This window comes from Copadichromis virginalis, linkage group LG8, assembly GCF_057382275.1.
Source record: "Copadichromis virginalis isolate Kocher_CV1m ecotype Utaka linkage group LG8, C_Virginalis_male_GT1.1, whole genome shotgun sequence".
NCBI lineage: Eukaryota > Metazoa > Chordata > Actinopteri > Cichliformes > Cichlidae > Copadichromis > Copadichromis virginalis.
The window spans coordinates 20,139,741-20,156,671 of record NC_140625.1 but is presented as its reverse complement, the minus strand read 5'-3'; the positions used below and the strand labels follow the sequence as shown (position 1 = coordinate 20,156,671).

Sequence of the window (16,931 nt, the reverse complement as noted above, 5' to 3'; positions counted from 1 at the left end):
TAGCCACGGCTTGCTACGTGACATTTTGATGTCGTAACAGCCCCATTAACGCCAGCACCTCGTGGGCATTTAAAACTTCCAGTTGATGCGCTCTGATGTGGCTCATTTCAACACAAACACATAAATCCAGACTTTTTTTTATTATCATTATTCTAAATATACATATATACATATTACACATTTCTTGCATTGGCCAATACTATCCAGCGCCGCAAGGGATATCACACACTACCCCCCCCCCCATCCTAATCTGTTAATTAACTTCACCAAGCCCAAGGAAGAGCAATAGTTGTAAGCAATAATGTAGATCATTAAATTTTCAGTTTTTGTTTTTTTTTTTAAGATTTGCGCTCGCCTCTCTCATTCACCAACTCTTTAGCAGCATTAGAAATGCCAGAAAGCTCATTTTTCAAGCAGTAATACGGATGTAATTAGGGAGAGATAATTGGTAACTTCCCATCAGATTATGAACACATACAGTACTGTACAAGAAGCCTTTAAAAAGACTTTAACCAAGGAGGTGGTGGTGGTGGTGGGGGAGAAGAGCCACATTTGATGTGTAATTTGATTTGCATTCATTTAACACTTGTCTTGTCATTTTTGCCATTATGCTGCATCTTCATCAGACACGCTCTCCTCATTACCTCCATGACCTTGATGTTTTCTGTTGACCTGCAGATCACTCACCATCTTCCTCCCCGTGCAGTCCTTGACATTTGCTTGCATCTCCTTAATGATAATTTGTGGCAAAACGTGCGCAAATAAAAATGCACATTTCCTTTTAGGTGCAGTCGTAAAACCGCAAAGAGTCCAGATTTGATGCTTTCGGGACTCGCGTCACGATGGAGGCGCTGACCAAAACCTGCCTGTGTCTGGTTATAATGAATGCCACCCTGGGCCCCAGCAGGTCCTCCACTGCTGCATGGGTCCAGGGATAATTTGAATTGGAGCATGTGCCATTGCAATCTGCCCATCCCTCCCCCACCACCACCACACACACACACACACACACACACACACACAGACACACACCCCGCCACCTCCTCCTCAATCCCTGCCAACTGCCGCACTGGTGTTCACAAACACTGCTGCCCATCTGCGGGGCAAAACACTGGCCAGGGCCCCAGTTACTCTTTTGCCTGCAATTAAAATGATGCTCAATTTAAAAAAAAAAAAAAAAAGTAGGCAAATGTCACAAAATTAAGACATTCTTCTCCCTGCTTCAAAGCTCACAGTGTGTTTAACTCAAACCTGTAAATCTTGTAGACTGGTAAGCAGAAATGGAGCAGCAAACACACAGCACAGAATCGTAAAAATGTAAATCAGATGTACAGTTTTCCATGTCTGCTTTCTTGCCTTTTGCTTTCATAAAGCAAGGCAAAAGTTAACCAGCAAAAAGTGGGGGGAAAAAGTATGTTTGGTAGTTTCCTTATTGTGGCAGGCATTCTCATTACTTAATCATGGCTCCCTCTTTTTGTGTTTGTGTTTTGCCATCTGTCATCTTGAGAAGCAAATGAACCAGCTGCCATGGAGTGTGATCTTGCCCAATCAGAAATGTGGTCCTTTTCAAAGCGCATCTGTGTGAAACCTTTAAAAAAAATGCTGATTGAAAAAAAAAGTGTCTCAAAGTTGTTAATAACATTTTGGCTGGAGAATATTTTCACCTAGATGGCCCCAATTAGCATAAATGCATAAACGATGCCTCATTATGAAAGCGGGGCTGCGTGTGCGGGGAGTGTAAATACTGGATTCCTTCTGATGTGCTCAAAGAAAATAAAACGACAATATGATGTAACAGGTTGTGCGAGGGGAACCGAAAAAAGAAAAGAAAAAAAATCTCAATCACACTTCTTTGTAGAACAGATAAGTGCTGAATTATTTTCCACAAAACACTCGAGACACTGCCCGACACTTCTGCTGGCCCTCAGTGAATAGGACAGGAGGAGGGAGGCAGGGAGGGGGTGGTGGTGGTTGGAAAGGGCCTCCCTCTGATCCCCTTCTCCAACCCCCAGCGACAGCACAGCTGGGTACGAAGGATCAGCCTAATTTTCAGGTCCCTCTAATGACTCCAGCGAAGAGCGACCGCTAATCCCTTAAACTGAGAAAAATGATCTCCTGCAGCCCTGCAGTGCAGCTCCAGACCACAAGAGTCCAGTTAGGACCCAATAAGCATGATGAGGGGTAGGGTGGAGCAGCAGCTGAGCAGAGCCAGGACACCAGGCCCGTAATGGAGGGTGCTGAGCCATCCAAAAGTGATTAGCATGAGAGTGTGTGCCTCTGGCTGATTAAATAATGAGGAAATTCACAAACTCTGTGGGTTATAACATTGTTTTCATATCCTCTTTCTTTTTTGTATCTCCTAAAATAAACATCACCTCTGGGTTAAACAGCTCTTAGATGTCAAAATTCTCCAGGAGTCTCATGGTGGGATCAGTTGATTTATTTCAATAGTACCAAAAAAAACATGTTTCACTTTTATCTCATTATCTATTAAGATTGTCAGTACCCAATCCCTGATTGCTGCAGCACGGCAGCTAAATATTAAAGGAATACTCTGAAGTGGAAATGTGGTATTGTTTCTATTTTACAGCCCCCCCCCCCAAAACAGATTACGCTGACAACTTTGTACCTTACAGCTTTGCGCTTATAGTTTTCACTGCTAATTACACCACTTCAGTGTCACTATCGTCTCTTCAGAGTGCACAAGCTCCAGTTAAATAAGCGTAATTAGCGATTTACAGGCAAAGCAGTTATTGTTTGAAAAGTAATAAATATTACGATAATTAGTAAAACTGAGAAGTGGCTTCTGTGGCAGGAATGGCTTGAGAAGTTTCTGTAAATATATCTTTATTTTTTTGGCTGTGATTCAGGGTCTATGAAGAAGTCACCAGAACCCGGAGAAACCTTTCAAACCACTCTTTCGGGATAATGCACTTCTCTGCTACTGATCAGCTTATTATTAGCTTTTATCAAGTTTCCTATAAATCACTAAAATACAAAACCCCCAGCTACGAGGAGGAGCTATTGGGACATAGTGTTTGCTCTGTAGTGGGGAAAAAATATGGATCAATGTTAGTGAAGTTTGGCAGATTATGTTGATTTGTTTCTTGAGATGTGCTTACACATTTGACACTTTCCCACAGCCTTCTCAGGCTTGCAGGTATTCAGTTTTTTACATCCAATAGACAGATTTTAGCGGAATAAGCCTTTAAACATACACATATTTTTCCAGTATTTGACTTATATTAAAACATCAGAGCTGCTATTTTTCCTTTTTTTAACAGTTTGATAAAATAGTCAAGCTGAGGTAATTAGTCCCATGCAGTCTGTCACTGTGAATAGAAAATAAGTATACGTAAAATCCCGAAACATACAAATACAAGTATTTCTGTGGAAAAGACACGTGCGCAGCATTTTCGGGTGCATCAGTGATAATCTGGCTTCTCCGGGAAGGTGCATCCGACCCGCCTGATGATGACATTGGCCGCGTAGTGTCCGGCCCGGATGCACTCCTCCAACGCGTGCTCTTGGACCAACGCCGAGAGGAATCCTGGGTAGACAGAAGAGCAGAGGTCAACCTGTAGCCATCAATCACTTCCGAGAATAGTTTGGGGGAGCAGTTAGGGTTAAAATGAGCAAAGTACTAATTGCTTCTAGAAAAAGGGACTGCTTCTTCCTCAACAGGACATAAATGTTGGCTGTTTTATATGGCGCTATGATCAGAGTGGGGAAAAAAACAGCAGGGTAAAAGTCACACTCATATAATCTGGAGATTTTACTACATTGCATAGTTGGCCAGTACCAAAGGTTAATTGGATTGTACACAGATATGAAGATATGCACTTAATAATGCCATACCTCCAACAAAGGCATCTCCGGCTCCGTTAGTGTCCACAATATCATTCTGGTCTATGTCCAAAACAGGGAACATAGTCACCCTATCACCTACAGAGGGGACACAAGAAGACTCGGTAATTAAAGTTCAACTTCAGCGTTATTCTCTCTCTTTGTGTCTCAAGTTGTAGGCTATTATTTCTCGCACTTCGTGGGGTCATTGCACACTGTAGGGCTTTCTTAAAATAAAAAATAATTGGCTATTTTATTTTAGCACTTCTGCACGGGGGTTTTTCCTCTAATTATTAAGTACACAGCTAAAGATTATGTGCAGTTAATCGTTTTTGCTTTCGCAGGACTAGTAAATCTTCACTCTGAATCATCGTTGTCAACAAAGGTGAATATCGCAAGGTGAATATTTGCTAACACTTTTTAAAATCCATGAACTACCCAAGGAGTAAATCTGAAAACAGGAACGGCAAACAGGAGACGTGAATAATAAATGTGGCTTCTGGTCGAGCCTGGATGAACACGTTGCCGTTCGTTTTGGATGATTAGAGTAACTTCGGTTGATCTGTGACCAAATATCTAAAAAGCCAAACAACAAGCCAAGACGGAAACAGCGCTCAGTGCTGTCGGGTTCAGGTTACATTATTTACAACCACTGGTAGATTTTGTCTGCAGTGAGTGACTCATTCAGCCTCGGATAAACACTTTCAAAAACACAGACAGCAGGTGAGCGTAATACAACATACCGAAGAAATAAATAACGGAGACGTCACAGTCTATGTGAGCGTTGGAACAAAACTGTTTTTTAAACCTTGTTGTTCTCCACTGTGGGACCAGGAAGAAACTAAAGCTCTTTGCAATGGATGCCAGTCCTCATCAAACCAGCCAATCGCTGTAACTGTTTAGTGGACGGGGAAGCTGGGCTCAGCTGTGACTCACCAATTGCCCTTTTAGACCATTTAACAATTTAAGTGAGTTTCCAACCCATGACACCAAAGACAAAGATTAAAAAAAGACTCAGTAAAGGCAAGATAAGATCAAATCAGTGATAGAGTTTCATCAAACAGGACGCTGGTGCCAATTTTTATGCACACGGCTTCACAGGTTTCCTCAAAGTTCGGTTTTGAATCAATAATTGTTCCAAGATAAGACTGAACACATTACCCCGTCTGACCCTTAATGGACTTGACCTCGTGTGCATGAGTGCGTTTTCTGAAATCAACGATCACGTCTTTTGTCTTGGATGAGTTTAATTGAGGAGAGGAGACTCATCACACCATTTAACAAAATCATCAAGGACCGGGCCGGGACCCGTCTCATTATTCTGGAGAAACTAACAATAACAGAGTCATTTACACGCGTTGTAATGGTTCAGTTTTCATACCTGCTGTGATACATATTTGTGTACAGGAAAATAATAACTGTCCTCAGTCTGCGTGCTCTGTTCTTTGCTGTCTGCTGTCACCTGTTGCTACCTGCTGCTACAAGTCTCTCTTCCTGTACCTGCAAGTGCGCCTTATTGAGGCTTTATTGTGCCAGAGTGATTTCAATATTTTATGTAATGTGATTTTAATGTCTCTGCTGCTGCTCAGCATGTTTTAATTAGTGACAAATAACACAGCACAGTGTTGTCTTTAGGGTTGTGCAGTGTGATAACATATATCTGGTGATGAAATCAAAACCTCTGTTGTTTATTTTTTGACCTTGCAGCAGTATTTTCCGTCATTTTAATGCAATTTTGCAATCTTACAACACGCGGATGCAGGTGAGAACATGAATACCAGCATGAAAGGAGTTGCTAACGCTGTAGCGCGAATGTCATTTGCTCTTGCATGACCCAGTAAGCTGTCCTGTGTAAATTATGCCGCACACCGTCCTCCACAAGGGGCTCAAACAGCACAAATCTCTCCCGTTGCTTATGCAAGAACCATGTGATGCAGTATGGCGAGAGTTTACGGACTGTCAGGTGCTCAAAATAAATCCCAGAGTTAAACTGTTTAAACTTGAAAATACAATGTTTGGGTTTTGTATTTTACATAGCAATATTTTATGTAATCATTTGCTTATATACAGTAAAGTAACAACCTTAGAATGTGGACATCATATAAACTTTAATAAACAGAATTTACTGTGTGATATATATCATTATCCGCATATGAGATTCTGGTCATATCCCAGAGGGAATACTTAATCCGCATGAAACGCTTACCTCCTGGATATTATGGCTAAAATAATTCTCAATTACAATTTACTTATTGTGTTTTGTCTCCATTCTGGCAAATGACAACTGTAAAAAAAGTTTCTAACTCTAACTATGCAAAAGCACAAACACCAGGTGTTATATTAATTACCATGTTATCACAGGGGTAATCCATTTTATTGCTTGCAGGTCTCATATATTGTGCTTCTTTGCCTTGTGCTTTAAATTGAAAAGGAACTATAATAGTATCTTGTAAAATGCTCTTCATTATGTCATTTTACGACTGTTTTACATGCTCAGAAATAATTAATAATCACAAAAACACTTTCTGTGGGTGGACAATAAACTGGACTGGTCATGCAACACAGAGCACCTGTATAAAAAAGCCCAAAGCCGACTGTACTTCCTCAGGAGGCTGAGGTCTTTTAACATCTGCAGGAAGCTCCTGAGGATGTTTTACCAGTCGGTGGTTGCTGGAGTACTTTTCTATGCTGTGGTGTGCTGGGGGAGCAGCACAGCAAAGAGGGACTCATCCAGGCTGGAGAAACTGATCAGGAAGGCTAGCTCTGTGGTCGGCATGAAGCTGGACACTCTGGTGACAGTGGCAGAGAAAAGGACATTAAAGAAACTGATGGACATTATGGACAATGCCAGGCATCCTCTGCACATGGCCATAAACAACCAGAAGAGTCTGTTCAGTGACAGGTTGCTTCTCCCCAAGACAAGAACTAACAGACTTAAAAACTCCTTTGTCCCACACGCCATCAGACTGTTTAACTCCTCTCTGGAGGGGAGAGGGAGGGGAAACAGGAGGACAAAGGAGGGGGGAACAACTAAGCTGTAGTGCCTCTGCACCTCACTGTACAATACCTTGTGCAATACTTTTTGTAAATAGTCAACAGTGCAATAGACTCAATACTTGAAATGTGCAATTCACTTGTATTTTTATTTTTTATTCCTATTTATTCTATTTATCCCCTTCGTATATTTTATTTATATTTGTCTCTGTATTTATATATATGTGTGTGTGTGTGTGTGTGTATATATATATATATATATATATATAACAATTCTGTAACTGTAACTTTGGTCGTTGCTGTGCTTTTTTTGGAAGTCGAATTTCCCAGAGGAACCCACCCGAGGGATTAATAAAGTTCTATCTTATCTTATCTTAATAGCCAAGTAATAAAAAGTTAGCAAAATTCAGTGCAGGTACACGGTTGCATGCAGCAAATCATATTCATAAGCTACAATCAGTAAACATTTGGCTTTAAGTATTATATATATAAGAAAACTATGAGAACTGTTCTATTAGGTTCATTAGCAAATTAAATAATTAAGTATTATCTTAGCGTGGATGACAAGGTAAATATGATGTTAGATTAATGGACAAATTTGCAACATCCCTCATCCAAGAGCAGCAGATCCTCCAACGCTCTAATAAATTAAAAACAATCATAGAGCAGTTGTGGCTGTGACTCATTTTAGTTCAGAACAGAATCCATTAAATGAGGCTCTCTTTATTATCTTCAGTGAATTATATTGCTTCAATTATCAGTAGCATATGCACTTCAAAGAGACTTCCAGTTTAAAGGAGAGGAAGAAGGGAAAAAAAGAAACAAAATTCTACCAGATGACAAAGTCTCGAGGTGTAGAGTGACATTAAATCAGCAACTTATGTCAGAACAATCTAAACCACACACACAATCTTCAAACAATCCAAGGGCTCTGGTGCCGACGTGAACCTTCAAAAAGGTGCAGGAGACAAAAGACTGACATGTGGATAAAAGGAACAAGAGGAGTCTGACAGACCTCTTATTGAGAAAAAGAGGTTGGGAGTTTAAAGAGAACACGAGGAAAAAAAACTACAAAAAAAAACTTGTTTAATGAGGCTCCCTGCTAATCCAACAAGAGCTTATGGAATATCTGCACTGCAGATGAGACTTTGCACATTATAATATTTTTGAATACCTTTCTTTTCTCATCCTAAAGGGCAAAAGATACACAACCTGGAGCTGAGCACATGCTCAACACCCGATGTAAAGAAATTACTGCACTACGCTAGCTGAAAGACACACGTGGTCAGGTTGTGCTTGAAAAAGACATCTTTCAAGAGCAGCTTGGGAGCGTGTCACAGGTCAGGAGCTGAAGACGTATCAGATTAAGAGTTATTGTGTTTTCCTAACAACACAATCTCTTTGTAAAAGGAACCAGCCGATTGTCACTTTGATAACAAATTAAAATAATACAACAATCCTTTCAGGATCAGCTAATTACTAGCGTAACGACTTTGCTTAATTAAAGCCACAGATGAAGCTCGAGCATCCTCCTCCCTGTTCAAATGATTAACTGCACATAAATGTGCTAATAATAAATTACAGTTTGTCATCTACTCTACGCTTAAGAATCTGAAGTCGTTAGATGTGGTCGCCTTTAAGGGATGCACTTTGCGGATATAAATTCGGGCACGTTAAAATGTGAAGCCGCTGCACTTGTTCTGCATGAAACTGGTGTTCATTAGACGACAAAAAATGCCTCTTAACAGGGAATATGTGGGTGTAAATATGTCTACGGGAGTTAAATATTGAAGCAGCAGAAGGAGGAGTCAGGTCTCATTAGGAAAACAGATCAAAAACGAGGTAACGTCTCAGAAGAAGTGGCGCTCATCTCTGTGATAACACCACCCAAAGGTGACAGAATTCATTAAAAAGGGCTCGGATCTATTAGACCTACTGCTGTTAGATGGGTCTTTTTTTTATTCCGTGTCTTACTGGCTCCTTGTTTGTCTCAATATCAATTTTATCCATCATGTAACGGGGCGATCGTGGCTCAAGAGTTAGGAGTTTGCCTTGTAATCGGAAGGTTGCCGGTTCGAGCCCCGGCTCCGACAGTCTTGGTCGTTGTGTCCTTGGGCAAGACACTTCACCCGTTGCCTCTAACCTGTCACATTTCCTGAATGTTCCTTTTAAATTGGCGCACTTCTTTCTGTAAACCAAACAGAAAGAAGTGAAACAGAAACCTCTGGTGGTCAGAGGGCCCGGTGGCGCCAGTGTCCGGCAGCCTCGCCTCTGTCAGTGCGCCCCAGGGTGGCTGTGGCTACAATGTAGCTTGCCATCACCAGTGTGTGAATGTGTGTGTCAATGGGTGGATGACTGGATATGTAAAGCGCTTTGGGGTCCTTAGGGACTATTAAAAGCGCTATATAAATACAGGCCATTTAGTTAAATACATATCTGCATAAAAATAAGTAAATATCTGTAGGCAGGGTTTCCATTTGTCTTTAGTATTTGGTTGCACGCAGGTGAGCAGATGATTCACTGAAATGCAGTTGTAAAGATTTGGTTTTTCATTAGATCTTTCGTAAACGCTGATTGGCAGGTGGAACAGGAAATTTGGACCGCTTTGGACTAGATATCCGCTGGCTACAGGAAGCCCTGAAAAATTCCCCCCAGTCATGCCACAAAATCATAATCAATATCAATCAAGAGTCATCAGCCCTGAATGTAAATAACACCCTCATTTGACCAAAATCCAATTTTCCAAACATCTGCGGTTTGCAAGATGAAACAGTCAAATGCAGCCTCAGAAGGCTGTCAACTAACATCCTTGCAAAGTCGGGATTATGCGTTCTGAGTCCGCAAGTCTGCTCAGGTCCCAATGACATAAACTTCGTCATCAGGCTGCAAGAGTGAAGGTCAGCGCAGATGTCCACATGCCTGTCTGTTATTTGTGACCGTGCAGCCTCGTCTGCCGCAGATTTACATTACAATCCATCAACTATGCATCTGCTCCAGGCAGTGGACTTCAAAGAAGTCGAACAGGAATAACTGCTCGGCTATTCATGCCCATGTTTGTAATATAATTGAGGGCAAATGCTGGAAGGTGGGTGTTCCTGATACTTGGCTGATCACGCTTTACTGGAGCGAGCTAGCCAAGCTAGTTGCCTCTCAGTAACTTTGTCCATATACAGCAGGCTGATTAATCACTGCAATGATCACATTCTCCTACATTTTTAACTGCCATGTCTGGATTTGTGCTTAAAGCAATTTCATCCACTAACATTAGAGGAGTTGAATAAATGTTATTTGTTTGGCTGATGCCTGCTCTGGTAAAGCAATAGAACCATCATTCAGTGACATCACCCTCCGTCCTGGGTCTTGACTCTGGGTTTTAAGCATTCTGTTTAATTCTTAGTTCTCTTATTACTTTGATTTATCTTATATTTTGCTATTTAGTCTTAAGTTTTTAGCTTAGTTCCAGCTTGTATTTCATTAGTTTCATCCTCAGTGTCTCCCTTCATCTCTTTGTCCTGTGTTAAGTTCACTTGTGTTCAGTCCCTCTACTCATTTCACATTTTACTTTTGTTTACTTTAATTCCTTTCAACTAACTGTTTCGTTTCTGAAACACATCCATGTAAATCTTGTAAAAAAAAAAGATATAAAAAACATTTGTGTTACTATCCATATATTGTTTTTCTGTCATCTTTTTCATCTCACGCTCTCTCTCTGTGGTTCCTCCCTGATGCTGATTGGCTGCAGAGGCTCACCTGGAGGTGGAGGAGGAGGAGCATGGCTTCTCTCTTACATCAGCACCAGTCTGTCTCCTCAGTTACTTTTAGCAGTTTTGTTTATTATCAGGCATAAGCTGAAAGTTTGCAGTTATAAACAGTCTAGTTTTAATTAGTTAAGTTCTATTATCAGTAATATTAGGTTAGAAGCGAATATGTTTAGTTTAAGGCCCTCTTCCTATTTGTTTCAAGAAATATCAAGTCTTATTTATGTTAGTAAGTAATTATTATGAAAAGCTCTACAACCAACAGCAAAGTGGTAGCATGTAATATTCCACTTATTTAGGAACTGGAACATATTTGGGGGTTTGTCCGGGCTTAATTTTTACCCAAACCTCAAAAACAATAATCTCTAATCGTTCTAGGGATTGCTCAACAAAATAGTGTAACTTTCTGTTCTATCTTTTAGTCTTTTTAAATCTGATGCATTTGTAATGATAAAAAGTAATGATCATAAAACATTGTGACTGCTCAGCTCAGTGTTGGCAGCACAGTGCTTTCAATGCCATTTCCAGATCCAAGAAAGCACATAAGACATCCTACATTTAAAGCCTTTATTCATGGGCAAAGTTTTTATACTCCTGCTAGGCCAGAGTTCATATAACCTCAGCGATGCTAATTATCGAATCTGACTGACATATTACCTCGAGTTACACTCCAAGAATTCTCCAGCCGTCTGCAGCAAAGATCTCACTGGCAAAAATCAGCCATGAAAATCACAATAAATAATAAAAAAAGAAAAGATCCTGCCAAAATACTCTGTTGTTTCTAGCTTGTCGAACATCTGAACTCATTTCACAGTAATGAGGTCGGCAACATTATTTCCAATCAGCATAACTCAGCTATACTTATTTTTAAACACTACCATATTCCCGTTCCTAGAATTGAGTCTGACAAAAATGAGTGAAGCAGCAGATTGGCGGTGAATACGTGGGAGTTGTAGTATGGCTGTGCTTTGACAGGTAACCTGCACCAGAGAGGAGAAAAAAATGAGGAAAAAAAACCTCAAAGGAATTCAAATACTTCCTTCCAGTAAGCTATAATTGTGTGCTTTTGTTAATTCACTCTTCATAATTCCCTCATTACAACTCTTGAATGGTGGTGATTAAACTTAAGAAATTCTTTCAACAGGGGTCTCTTTGAAATGAGTATCAATTAAGTCCTTTATTATCGGCTATTCTTTCTAACAATGACAATTCACTGCACAACAGTGACTGAAAAAGGCTTTCCTTTAAAATAAGTGACTATACGTGCAAATAAGACGACCTCCGTATAAGATGAAAATGAGCATATGGAGCTTTTTCTTTTCTTTCTTTTTGACTCTGAGATTATTACATGCTATACTTGGTGATGTTCCAAACCTCAATAATGTTGCTTTGACAAGTTGATCAAATAGCTGGCAGGTCATTAAAATTAACTTTGATTCTGTGGCACTTTATCATCTACACAAGTAAAACAATTAATACATCATTTTAAATCCTGAGGTACCCGGCGACTGGGAATTACACATGAATATTCAGCTAGAATTCATGAGCTAAAGTGCTCGACAGAGTGAAACATCTTTATGCGAGAAACTTCCCTGAGAATACCATTTCCTCTTCTGGAATGATTCCTGTTGCGTTTCAGCCAAAAAAATTCGGAGCCTAGAGAGGAAAACAACATTCTTGGCAAATGTGACAGGTTAGAAGCAAGTTGACATTCAATCTGTTTCCCCGTCATAACCAGCATCTTTGTTCACAACTGAGTTAAGGAAGAAGAAGAAGAGAAAAAAAAAGAAAAGAAGGACATATGCCTGTAATTACTGTAACCGCAGGCAAAAGATCATCGCCAACCAATATCCTTTCAGGGAGTCATGAAAGAAAACACTTCAATGTGAGACGCCAAGGAAAAAGAGAGGAGGTCTTTCTCATAGCGCAGGCGGTTAATTGATTTTGCCTATTATGAAGTAAGCAACATAAATATCCTCCTCTTTAAACCGACTACTGAGACGTGCTCAAGCAGGGCTTCAAATAATGCTACGACGTTTAATTTGGGGCACTTCTTTAACAAACTACTGCAAAAAACGATGTTATTTGGAGGTGTGTGTGAGTGTGTGCATGTGTTGTAGTCAATATTGTTTCTCCATCTGATGCAATTACCATGTATAGAGGAGTTTTTTTGAAATTTGCCTGCCTTGCCCCCCCGAGAGCCCTAAAACTCGCAGAGGAGCCGAGTCAGGCTTTATCAAGTCCTTATCAGCGATTAGAGCAGCAACCCCTGCTGAATGATCATTTATTAGATCTCCTCACCGTTTAAGGTTCAGGGCACAATGATCTTAATTACTGCTATAATGGGTGTATAAGCAAAAGCCCAGTGTAGTTCCGCAGTGTCAGTGGCAGCTAAATAAAGGGCCATTTTCCCCTGCTCCCAGCTCTTAAAAGGCACGTTTGAAGCGGTGGTGTGATGAAAGGCTCCAAATGAAGGGCAGGGGGGGAGGAAAAAAAAGAACAATAACAAATTGACATCTCTTTTTTGGAGAATTATACCACGGGGGAAGGCATTCTCCCATCCTTAATCACTATAAAATGGTTTAACATGACATGCAGAGGCTGGCAAATGATCAAATCCTGACAGGAGGACAAATTGCAAACAAAATGAGAGATCAAGTTTATTAGAGCGCCGCCTCTGGGAAATGAAAATCTTTAATTCTCTTTTTACATTGACATTTATTTGGCTGGCGTGAACAGTGATGTTCACACACAGACACACCACTACGGATGCACCTACTACTGTAACTGCTCCACTGCAATGATAGCACAGTCAATGACATTTATCATGTTTGCCTTTGTAGCTGACACCTGAAACACATTGTCTTTCATCCAGCCGGCATTCATCATGTATTTTATATAAAGTTCACGGGGGCGCACAGCTGTGTGTTCATGCAGGAGCAATGAGGGAACCAGGCAGGAATTATCCATCACTTCCAGCACAATGGATGGATTCGTGTTGGTTTTTAAATGTCGGGACTCTCTTTAAAGAGTTCCTTTTAAATTCTCATGAAAGGAAAATTCACTTCGAGGAATTTGACTTTGATAATGAAAATTCAAATGAGCCTTTTCGATTAAAATATATGCTTTTAATTAAGCCCGTGCAGTAACGCTGTATTATCGCTTATTAAGTGGAATCATTTTGGGGTAATACTGACACATCACACTGTTAATTTATGAAGTTGTGTGATTAAATTAACAAGAAGAAAATGTTTGAATCTTTGTTGTGGAAAGTTTAAATGAACGCGAAACAGCATATATCAAAGCTGCCGCTGTCCACCCATCAGTCCAGCCATCCTCTTAACCGCTTTTCCAATTCAGGGTCACAGGGAAGATGGAGACCATCATAGTGCAAGAAACTGGGTACACTTTAAACCATTCAAATATATTCTAAAGAGCTTGGAAAGAAAAGCGTCTGGACTTCTTTATGTTGCTTGAAGACGTTTCACCTCTCATCCGAGAAGCTTCTTAAGTTCTAAGGGTCAAATGGTGGAAAGTTCCAGATTTAAGTCCTAGGGGAGTGTCATGAACCCCATTTTGATCCTCTACCTAATCACACGAGCCAAGGTGTGAAAATGAGTGTAGGTCACAATCAGCCAAGGTTTCGGGTGAGCTCATTGCGAAACCTAGCCCCACCCTATCATGTGATTTCCTGAGATTTCCTGAACAGGGGGTTCATGACCCCCTTTTGGGGACACTCCCATAGGGCTTAAATCTGGGACTCTCCACTATTTGACCCTAGAACTTAAGAAGCTTCTCGGATGAGAGGTGAAACGTCTTCAAGCAACTTAAAGAAGTCCAGACGCTTTTCTTTCCAAGCTCTTGACTGAGAACCTTTCCAGATACATTCAAATATATTGTACAACAAAGAGCCACAGGATCAGATGCAAATAAATTTGATTTGCATATTAAAATCACACCTCATCTTGTACTTTTTGTTTCTTGTATTATGCTGGTGTGTTGTAGATTTTCTTTATTTCAGTTTGGATTCAGGTATCAAACAACCTTTTTAAGATTAGGCAAAAAACTTTCTTTTTCAATAAAAAAGGACCCTGAATCCTTCCTTAGTTACGCTGCAATTGGGCTACGCTGCTGGCTTCCCACGATGCACTTAGTGTTTCTTCTTCCTCACCATGTGTTTATGCACCACTCTGCATTTAACCATTACTCATTACTACCCTCTGGCATCCTGTCTCCCTCCCCTCACCCCCGATGGTTGTGGCAGATGTCTGCCCCTCCCTGAGCCTGGTTCTGCTGGAGGTTTCTTCCTCTTAAAAGGGGAGTTTCTTTTTCCCACTGTCGCCAAATGTAACCTGACTGTTGTGGTTTTCAGTGTTATATTGTATGGCCTTTACATTATAATATAAAGTGTTTCGAGGCAACTGTTGTGATTCGGTGCTATATAAATAAAATTGAATTGAATAATTATGATGTGCGTCTTCTTCTCAGTTTGTTAGCAGCAATTATGTTTTCTTATTATTACTATTATTTTTATTGGCCATTGAACTAAGTTAATTCAAGGAATGGCATGATGTGCTGACCGTAATGCAATCCCATTATCATTTAGCCAGAAACATCCCAAAAAGTTGATTACTTTTCATCAATTGTTTAAAATTCCATACACACCAGCTGCATCAGCACATCTTTTATACACCTAAAACTTTCCTATAATTTCAAAACTTCTATATTAACAAGCATGTTTTATTTAAGCTGTCAAACTGTGTCTGTTCTTTGAATTGTTGCGGTAACAGACTCATAAATGACTAAACTTGTAATAAGAAGTCCACTAGGTTTACAAGAAACGGTGGATCGATTCCAATCCACACAGTCTTATCGCCACAGGCTAAAGATGGATAAAGGTCGGCAGCATCAGTGAGGGGGCAAATTTCTCCAGCTGACTGGACAGGTCGCACCCCCAGGCGTATGGCTGCGCTGAGCAGGGGGCTTTCCCCTCATGGCCGAGAGGTTTGCTGTATTGTGTATTATATTTCGGTTAATATTCATTTAACTACTCAATAATTTTTTTAAAAAACCCATAGAAAACATTTTTAAGCCAGAAAAATGGTTAAAAAATGACATTTTATAACCTAAAAGTTTGTTCATTCATTTACAATTATTCTTACATTTACTTAATGCAAAGTCAGTCTTCTTTGAGCTCTTATTTTGGTCTCCGTCTGAAGGAGCACCATCAGGTAACTGTTAATGGACAGGTAGCTTAGCGAGAATTTATTCCAGTGCTATCACTGAAAACTAAAAAAACCCCACAAAAAATGCTGAGAATGAACCAAATTTAAACTACAGCTTTCCACAACGATACAGTATAGTTGTGAAAAACTGCACAGTCAAGTAAATATTCTGTGAGCTCATCACTTTAAGTGTACACGTTTACGTTAAACATAGCTGATTTATGCACTGTTAACACAAAAATATTCATTACAGCTGCTTTATTCTTTATCAAACCATCATAGTCTTTTGAGAATATGGACAAAAAGGCAGCATGGTTTATAGATGGAAATAAAGGCACCAGTAAATTAAACCGAACGTCAGCTTATAAATACAGTGGGGCAAAAAAGTATTTAGTCAGCCACCGATTGTGCAAGTTCCCCCACTTAAAATGATGACAGAGGTCAGTAGTTTGCACCAGAGGTACACTTCAACTGTGAGAGACAGAATGTGAAAAAAAAATCCATGAATCCACATGGTAGGATTTGTAAAGAATTTATTCGTAAATCAGGGTGGAAAATAAGTATTTGGTCACCTCAAACAAGGAAAACCTCTGGCTCTCACAGACCTGTAACGTCTTCTGTAAGAAGCTTTTCTGTCCCCCACTCGTTACCTGTATGAATGGCACCTGTTTGAACTCATCATCTGTATAAAAGACACCTGTCCACAGCCTCAAACAGTCAGACTCCAAACGCCGCCATGGCCAAGACCAAAGAGCTTTCGAAGGACACCAGGAAAAGTATTGTAGACCTGCACCAGACTGGGAAGAGTGAATCTATAATAGGCAAGCAGCTTGGTGTGAAAAAATCAACTGTGGAAGCAATCATCAGAAAATGGAAGACATACAAGACCACTGATAATCTCCCTCGATCTGGGGCTCCACGCAAGATCTCATCCCGTGGGGTCAAAATGATCATGAGAACGGTGAGCAAAGATCCCAGAACCACACGGGGGGACCTGGTGAATGACCTGCAGAGAGCTGGGACCAAAGTAACAAAGGTCACCATCAGTAGGTGTCCTGAAGCGGGGGGAGAGCAATCCTGCAGCAGCGTTCTGCTGTACGGATCACTC

The 16,931-nt window shown here is 40.4% G+C and overlaps 1 protein-coding gene across 2 annotated transcripts in view; it reads right to left on the bottom strand.

Annotated features, from left to right (window-relative positions):
- Window positions 1–125: 125 nt before the first annotated feature.
- The window catches only part of adkb (adenosine kinase b), a 131,449-nt gene continuing 114,643 nt past the window's right edge, over window positions 126–16,931 (bottom strand). For both annotated transcript variants that reach the window (XM_085466417.1, XM_085466418.1), the window contains 2 exons: window positions 3,859–3,945; window positions 126–3,550 (listed from right to left, as the gene is read on the bottom strand). In XM_085466417.1, coding sequence (XP_085322543.1) covers window positions 3,426–3,550; window positions 3,859–3,945 — 212 coding nt within the window. In that variant the 3' untranslated portion in view covers window positions 126–3,425. The remainder of the gene's footprint in view (window positions 3,551–3,858; window positions 3,946–16,931) is intronic.